Here is a 9,399-nt window from a genome sequence, read left to right on the forward strand (position 1 = left end):
TTTTTTTTTTCAAATAAATGTGTTCACAAACATTAATGTATAGAACATTTTTAAATTGCCTGATGGTATAATTATAAATTTGAAATCACACTCTTAGTGTTCAAAAGAATTCTGTATCTTCAGATGCCAGTGATAATGATCTTCAATGATGCTGCTGGATTCTGGCCAGTGGGCACTATTATCCTGGCTTTGTAAAGCTATTATTTAAAATTAAAATATACAAGCAGCATGCTTCCCCTAGTTTCAGCCACTCATTCATCACACAATAATAGCATCTTCAAAACTTTCCAAGGAATAGTTAGTCAAATTTGCCCCAAACTGGCTGACAGATTTCTGGCTCCTGAATATGGCGTGGGAAAAGACACTATCTCCAAGGAAACCTGGGTGTGATAATTGAAAACATTCTTTTGTTTGTTCAAACAGTCCTAATAATGACAAGAGAATAATGCACACACTGATAGTAATATGTGAAAACACAAAATGATGAAATCCTAAAAGAGCCTAGACTCTAGAGACTAAAAGTGTTTCTTGGAATCCTTTAAGGCCATTCCCTTTACTTCTACTTGATGTAAGACATCGAGAATACAATTATCTATTTCAATGCAGTTATCTAAACTGTGTCAAGGTTAATTTGGCATAATAGTGGCTGAGACAGAATAACAAGGAGAAAATACTACTCATCTCTGTATCCACACTATGTTACTATGGATATTAGCCATATGTTCAAATATTTTGGAAAAAAAAAAAAGAAGAAGAGAGTATTCACAACCACTCAGCTCTGGAGGACACAGTCAGCTATAGGGTTTTTTCATCATCTACCACTATTATACATGATAATCTCAAAACCAGCGATAGACAGAGTATACGTAAATCAGTAAATGTAAGTTTTCAGGTCAATGTCCCACCTATTCTTTGATAAAATTGCTTTTTTCCTTAACTGATGTCACATGTGAGCAGACCAACAATTACAGTCCTTAATATGACTACGTAGTTGTGTACAAATTTCTAGGTTAACTAAATTACTTGAAATTTATTTTAAGAAAATTCTGAATATAATGCTGACACTTTTATTAAATGGAGAAAGCAGGCTAAGTATAAAAACTCAGCTTAACTACAAAAATTTGAAATCAAAGTTCATGATTGTAAAATAATAGAAAAATACAAACAAGTATTTTACACTTTTCTATGTTTTCAACATCTAGTACAAAACCTGAGTCCATAATAATGAAGGCTAAGAATCAATGAAAATATAATAAATCAGCTAACAATAATAACCTATATGTTAAGTGGCCCCCGTGTTATTATATGATAAGTGATATTAAAAGTTTGCATTTCACAGGAATATATCCAATGCTGCTTCAGTCCTGGTGTTTATAAAGGCTGAAATCTTTAAGAATCACCTCCACGAACTCCAGGCTACATTAGCAGAACCTGACTTTACAGCGGCATTAGGGAGCACATCCATCTCCTTTCAATCTCTCTCTTTCTTCCAACTCACCCAACCACTTGCTGCTGCCTGCATTTCATTTAACAGAACAATAAGCAGTGAGATAAGAGGGGGAATGTACAGACTTCCTCGGGAAGGAGCAGACTGAGGGCTCACATTTTAGCTGTCTCGCCCTGGATCTTGGACGATTCGTCTCTAAAAGTCCCTCTTTTCCTTCTATAAAATGGAGCTGAAATATATATTTCCTTCATGAGAATCAATGACATAATAAATTTAAAACTCACATGACCGATGTCATATTTAACAAATAATTACTATTCTTTTTTTTATTTTTTTAATTAAATCATAGCTGTGTACATTAATGCAATCATGAGGTACACTGTGCTGGTTTTAGACACAATCTGAAGTGCTTTCATCAAAGTTATTGCATTAAGACATTTATATTCTACACCTAGTAAATTTCACATGTACCCTAGTAAGATGCACCATAGATGTGGTCCCACCAATTACTCTCCCTCCACCCATTCTCCCCCCTCCCCTCCCTTTTCCCTTCTTCTTGGGCTATAATTGGGTTATAGCTTTCATAAGAAAGCTATAAATTGGTTTCATAGTAAGACTGAGTAGATTGGATACTTTTTCTTCCATTCTTGAGATACTTTGCTAAGAAGAATATGTTTCAGCTCAATCCATGTAATCATATAAGAGTTAAAGTCTCCATCTTTCTTTAAGGCTGCAAAATATTCCATGATATACATATACCACAATTTATTGATCCATTCATGGGTTGATGGGCACTTGGGCTTTTTCCACGACTGAACAATTATGAATTGTGCTGCATTAAGCATCCTGGTACATGTATCTTTGTTATAATGTGATTTTTGATCTTTTGGATATTTACCTAGTAGCACACTTAGAGATCTAAAAATAGCCCTGCCATCTGATGCTACAATTCCTCTACTATTCTTATCAAAAACTTGGAAATGAGGTGAATGCTTCACAGTAGAGGATTAAATAAATCAATTACAATCACAAGATAGTGCTATATGGAGCCATGTAAAGATTATTTCACAAAAAATATTTAACATGGAAAATGCTTATATTACCATGTTTCAAAGAAGAAACAGCAAAGCAACATATATACTTTGATGTTCATTGTGTTAAATTATGCATTGAAAAAATACTGAAGAGCTAGACCTTGGTTCTTGGAATAGTGGGAATATAGATGATTTTAATTTTCTCTTGTCATACTTTCCTATATTTTCAAAAGTTTCTATAAAATTTGAATGCCCCAAAATAAGGATTAATTAAATAATGATAATTATTATTTCACAGATAATGTGACATGTAAGTTTATTAAAAGGTAACTAGTATTATTTTAAAATTAAAATAGTAAAACTTAGAAATATTTCCAAGTGGAAATACGTCAACATAAATTAGCATTAAGTTTAAAAAGCAGCAACTAAATATGTTCCTAAAATTGATTTTTGATAGAAATAGAGAGTGCAACAGGATTTAGCAGATAGAACATGAGAACTTGGACCTAAATAATAAGAGAGAGAATAATAACATGAGAACTTCAGACCTTTACAATGCCTTTCAATTTAACTTTTATATCCCTTTTTTAAAATTTGAGTCCCATAATAACTCTGTGAGATTATCAGGTATTAATCTCATTCTTACAGATGAACAAAAAGAAAGACAAAGCTCAGAGATGTTACGTAGCTTGCCCAAGGTCACATACCTTATGGCTAAATAGAAGCTTAAATTTCAATCCAGGTAATCCAATTTGAATTCAAGGTTCATTTATGCTTATCCCCTATTTAAATTATACTCCTGAAATTCTAGAAGACTACTACTCCGATGTGAGACATACCTAATTAAAGAGCCATCAAAGAAAAGGTGGGAATCTGGAACAAGGTATTAACCTACATCAGGAAAGATGTGATTAATCAGTGAACTCTGGGCACATGAGTCATCTCTGTTCTCTAAATGGCTTAAGAAATAGTCTTAACTCAAGACCTTACAGAAGGATGATACTAGATGCTGCTTTCAGCCACTAGACAGTGTAGAAATGATTCAGGCAGTTTTCTAGGAAATAGTGACACTCGTCAAGCCATCTGTCCATCAGTGAGAGCAGGGTTAGGGTAACAGAGTAGAGGAAAGGAAACAGAGCCATGAACCAGAACAGGCAGTTAACCGTCACAGCTGGCAAGTGCCCAGGAAATAAAAGAGATAGAGACAAGCAGCCCAGGGGCAGGAAGAGGATCTTCAGGAATTAAAAAGCAGAGATATCAGTTGTGTCTCTAAAAATGGTAAAGATAGGGTCCACAAAATGAGGAGAGACTGGCCAGAGAACAAGTTTTTTGGCAGTAGATGGGGAAGAGTAGAAATTTCAAGTCCAGGTTGCCTGCTGAGTAGAAGCAGGATGGAACGACCCAAAGGTCTCTGTCAAAAAAAGTGATACATAAAAAAGTTCATATATATGTGTGTGTGTATGTATGTGTGTATACATATATGTACATATGTATATGTAATATATATACACCAAAAATAAAAGTTATGCTTGAATAACTTTATTGCCACATCAAGATGTCTTCTCATTTGTTTTCACTTTTTGCAACATCTAAGGGATGCAGTGTGCCTCATGGAGCCAGGAACAAGGCAGAAAGTACTTGTCACAGCCTGAGAACCTCTACAAGAGTCAGAAGAGAGGGGAAGACAACACAGAAACAAGATGGGGAAGTACTAGGGTTACCATGAAAGATCATCTTATCACTTGGTTATTGTCTGCTAATGGTTAGCAGAAGTGAGATGTAAACTGCTTAGATGCTCCCCCATCAGAGAACACGATAGAATGTGAAAATGTTACTGATTTAACTTTCCTTCTCATCCCTAATCCCCCCCCCCACAAGAAATGGGCATTTTTTGAGTGGGGTTGTAGGTTCAGTGGTCTCCTCCACATTCCCCACACAAGGAATGGGCATTTCTTTAATTCCGTCATTCCATTCACTACACATGACTATTCACACACGTTGTTCCAAGTAGACTGTAAACTCTTCTTTATGTGAGGCTCGCCCAGCCTGTGCCATGCTGCTGACACATAGCAAGCACATCTGGCATGTTGCAGGAAGTATGAATGGATGTACCAGAGAAAGGCAGACAAAGTTTTAGGGATACGATGATTTGTGCACAAGAAAAGCTGAAGAGGCCCACCCATGCACTGGCTCACAGCTATAATCCCAGAACTCCAGGAGGCTGAGACATGTGGATTGTTTCAGCTCCAGTGTTTGACACCAGCCTGAGCAAGAACAAGACCCTGTCTCTACTAAAAATAGAAAAATGAGCCGGGCAGAGTGGCACATGCCTTTAGTCCCAGCTACTTTAGAGGTGGAGGAAAGAGGATGGCTCAAGCCCAAGAGTTTGAGGTTTCTGTGAGCTATGACACCAGGGCAGTCTACCCAGGATGACAAAGTAAGACTCCATCTAAAAAAAAAAAAAAAAAAAAGATGCTGACGCATTAGAAGGCATAAGGGAGACTCAAAGATTCAGAAATGACTTATAGATACTGATTTATTTCCAAAGAGTAGGGGAAGAGGCACAGGGAGGAAAGGCACCAGACATAACTTCACCAACATCAATTCTGCCTGTTCTATGTCAGTGAGGTCAGCACCCAGTGAAGGGCGTAATAAAAGTAGAAGGATAATAAGGGAAGATAATACAAGAAGAAAAGTAGTTGGAATATGACATTATGGGAGTGGCCAGCACCTAGACCCCTAAAGTAAACCTCACCAAAACGCTGAAATACCACCAAGAATAGCTGCTGAAATATCACCACAATAAGCCCAACGAATAGAAATTCCATAACCTTGCAAAACCAAACAAACACGTGTGTCACACATTAGAGATCATGAACTATACCTGAGATCTTCGATTTCTTTGATGTAACTGTGAATCATATTACTAATCTCCTCATTTCCTTCACCTGCAAGAAAAAATATGAAATAAAAAAATTTCCTTTATGACTTCAACCAAACAGGAGAAAAAATGGACTTTGGAAATGAAAACACAATTCTTCAAAACACAACGCTTAACAGAAAATGTTCTAACCTTACTTACATAAACAGACTGTAAGATAATAGGATGCAAAGGGCACATTTTATTTATGTCAGAATTCATTATTTTTTTTAAATTAGGTAGTGAGCTTAAAACCACAGACTGAATACACAGATTGACAGTTCTACTTCAACTATTCTAGGTAATTAGTGAGCACAAAGAATGTTCCCTGCCGTCCAGAACTTAATCCCTCACTTATCCCACCCTCACGCATACCTGCTCTGGCAAGAACTTGGTTGGCCTGATCACTAACAAGTTGTGTGATTCTGGTCCTCAATGCATCAACCGTCTCCTGCATGGCTTTAATTCTTACACGCAAGTTATTATTCTCCGTCTGCAGCATAGCATTCTCATGAAACATGTCGTTGATGCTTTCCACACCCTCCTCGTCAATTATTCTTTTACCCTAGGAAAGGAAAATATTTCCTTGTTGGCTGGGGAATCTTAAATACACAAAGTTTTGTTTAAAGATACTCTAGGACTATACAATCCCACAACCAAAGAGCCTTTCTTTTATCTTACCAATCCTAAGGCAAGAGAGATCCTTTCTCCTCTACTACAACCCTCGTCCGTGCGTTTGTTAGTAATATTGAGTAGGAAGCCTTTTGAACAAGCAGTTGGTTAGGTTAGACTGAACATCACTAAAGACCATCCACAAAGAAGACCACAGTATCCTACCTCCAAAATGAGAGAGGCCCGTGGTATAACACCCAAAAGACTCCATAGACACGTATGTCCAAGCCATCACAAATAGGCAACATTGTGTTCACAACACACTAGATTCAGGTATCACAAAATGCAAAGTCAAACCCATTAGCTTACCGTTTTATACTCCATGAGCTCCATCTGAAGGCGTGTGATCTCACTGCGGAGTGCATTGATTTGCTGGCTGGCTCTGTCCTGATTGACCATCACCTTGTTCTTGATATTTCTAGCTCGATTAGCATATTTCAAGGTGTTTAATGTTTCCATAAAATCTCTATCTGAAGGGCTGACACATGCTATCATGATTGTTTGGCTGAAAGTTACAAACAATTTATTAGGCTATAGATAAGAGCAAATAAAACTCTTAAATCATCATTTTTAAATTCTTGCCACTTGAATAATATCTCCTCTTCAAGATACCAAAAGATGCTATGAACTTAAAGCAAATTTAAAAGCCCCTGTACCATAAGATTATCTTGTAGAAAAAAACTGTGTTTACTTAGGTAAGATTAGGCAAAATGAATTTAGATTATCATTCCATGATCCACAATACCTTAGAAAGACAAGCATCTACATTTACTTCTCACCAAGTTTTTGAATCAGTGCACATAGGAATTCCAAAATTAACTGTAATAAGATAAATTAAGAATCAAAAACCATTTCTTCCATTATTTCTTATTATTTAAGTTCTAAAATTTTTTCTTTTAATCCCTTGAACTTTGATATCAGTGAATCATTTTACATAAATCTAATCACATCAAAACAGGAAGAATATTTAGGGTATCTTCATGTTTCACAATGTGAAATAATTCACATTCATCATTTGTGATTAAATGACCAGAGCTCCAGTTTCTGGCCAGATCATATGGGAAAAGTAGAAAACATCACTTCAGAAACATTACTTTATAGTCATGAAAAATTGCTTTACCATCCAAAGAACAGGACAGTGAAATGCTTGGTATGCTCCGGCCAGTGTATCTGTCAATGGAGGAGACATGGAAATTCTAATAGGTATTTACATACTACCTAAAAACAGTACAGGAACTGCAATTCAGGAGCTAATTTACCTACCCTGGCAGAAAACCAATCCCTATACTAGTCATAATCTCGGGCCCCTAAATAGTCTCCTATTTCCACTCTTACCTTCCCATAAAAACCTAACAACTAAACTCATAGTGATCCTTTTAAAGGGTTCCGATTCCACATCTTTTTTCCTTTATCAACTCTCGCTCATTCTTACTTACCTTTATTCTTGCTATTATGACAGATGCAAATAAGGCATCAGTTAATCTAAGAATCAATGTCAGTTTGGCTGTACCCTTCCTGCTTCTTCACATCCTTTTCATATCTCTTTTGTAGGCACTATGTTGTTGTTATTATTAATTATATTGAAATGTTATCTACACTAACTCTCAGACTCTAAAATTCTAGACAGCAGGGATTATCAAGTTTTATTCCTCAGTGTAAACTCTTAAACATATGACACAGTATTTGGACCATATTAGATATTAATAATTATTACATATGTCCTGCGTCTGTAATATTTATTAGGATCAGAAAGTTTGCTAATTCATGCCTCCCTAGTTGTCTCTTTTGATGAGGATGATAAGGTAGTCAAATAAGAGAGAGGCTTATGGATGCTGAGTAGAGAACACGGCATCTCAAAGCATCGTCTCCAGTACGGGGCCAGCATGCCTCTTATTTACTATAGGTAAAATAGGAGAAATTTGTATTATCCTTCTTTGACCTCTAATACTCAGAGAAAGTAGAAGCACATATACTTATTTCTCACCTCTTTACAAACAATTTTTGAAGCAGTGCAGAAATTGAGAGTGAGGACCTGAGAAACTTTGGCCACAATTTGAACTTCCTGTAATCAATGAACTCATCCCTTTGGCTATGGTACTTAGACCAGTTCAAGTGTTTTCAGACTCAGTGTAGTGAGTCACAAACGGGGCAAGCTGAGTACAGCCGTGCCTAATATCCAACACAAACTGGAAAGAGAGGCGAGAACTCGCCCTTCACAAATATTTTGAGAAGCAGTGGGATCAAGGACTTAAGAATGATGAAAGTCAGGAATGAGAGGAGCTGGCTGAGATCAACTGTGTAGGGAAGAAGGTCACATACTAAACAGAATTCCAAAGATACGAATTTCATGAATGACTCTATTTTTCAAAAACTCAAAGGAAACATTAAAATTTAAAAAGTTCACATAAAAACTGCAATTCCATTTCAAAGGAAATTCTGTGATTTAAATATATTATTATGTTACACATTATATATCTTAAAAACTAAGTTACATGAATACTATACATCTGGAAAAAACATCACCATGTTAACTAATTTCTAGGTAATAGAAATAGAACTGATTTTTTCATTCATGCTTTATAGTCTTTATATTTTCCAGAATTTTTGCTATGAATCCATTACAATGTTTTATTCAACATTATAAATGTATAGAAGCCAACTTGATTTAAAAAATAAAAGATACTGAATTATAAATACAAGTATAGGAAGCTTATTTTCAAAAATATCTTTGATCAAATTTCTTTTAAGTTTCATTTGTATAAAGTTTAAAAAATGAAGATCATTTGTACTCCAAGGCTTATACCAAGTACAAAGCTTTGCAATCATACAAATTTATGCAGGAATTGTGGTATACTAAAAATTGAATTGGAAAGGGTCATGTCCTCTGACAGGTTACCACCCATTAAGGAAATAGGTGAGGAACATCAGAGTGTATTTAGCCACAGCCTATCTAAAACACAATAGGACTTCAACACCCATAGGGAAAATATCTATTGTTTATAGGGCAAGAAAACTTTGAAATATACTGAAATATTCAAAAGTATTTAAACTTCTAAGGGAGGGGCTTTGTTTTATAGTTAAGAAAGTAAATACAGGGAAAAAGTATATTTAAAAACCTGAAAAAAATTTAATTTTGGCTTGAAAATAAATTTTGTTCTGTTATAATAAACAGACTAATATTGTTGATATTGACTGAAAATAAAGAACAGAAGATCAGACAGAAAATAAAGAACAAAAAATTTTGTAATAGACTCAGTGCCCATAGCACAGTGGTTATGGCGCTAGCCACATACACCAAGGCTGGCAGGTTCAAACCTGGCCTGGGC

The 9,399-nt window shown here is 35.7% G+C and overlaps 1 protein-coding gene across 1 annotated transcript in view; it reads right to left on the reverse strand.

The window, feature by feature from the left end:
• LOC111726537 (kinesin-like protein KIF21A) overlaps window positions 1-9,399 on the reverse strand; it is a 26,693-nt gene that overhangs the window by 11,745 nt on the left and 5,549 nt on the right. Inside the window, exons 5-7 of the mRNA XM_023515364.1 lie at window positions 6,383-6,578; window positions 5,777-5,966; window positions 5,366-5,429 (exon numbers count right to left, since the gene is read on the reverse strand). Of these exons, the coding sequence (XP_023371132.1) occupies window positions 5,366-5,429; window positions 5,777-5,966; window positions 6,383-6,578 (450 nt within the window). The remainder of the gene's footprint in view (window positions 1-5,365; window positions 5,430-5,776; window positions 5,967-6,382; window positions 6,579-9,399) is intronic.

Source organism: Otolemur garnettii, unplaced genomic scaffold, assembly GCF_000181295.1.
Source record: "Otolemur garnettii isolate 467f Iridium unplaced genomic scaffold, OtoGar3 scaffold00070, whole genome shotgun sequence".
Taxonomy (NCBI): Eukaryota; Metazoa; Chordata; class Mammalia; order Primates; family Galagidae; genus Otolemur; species Otolemur garnettii.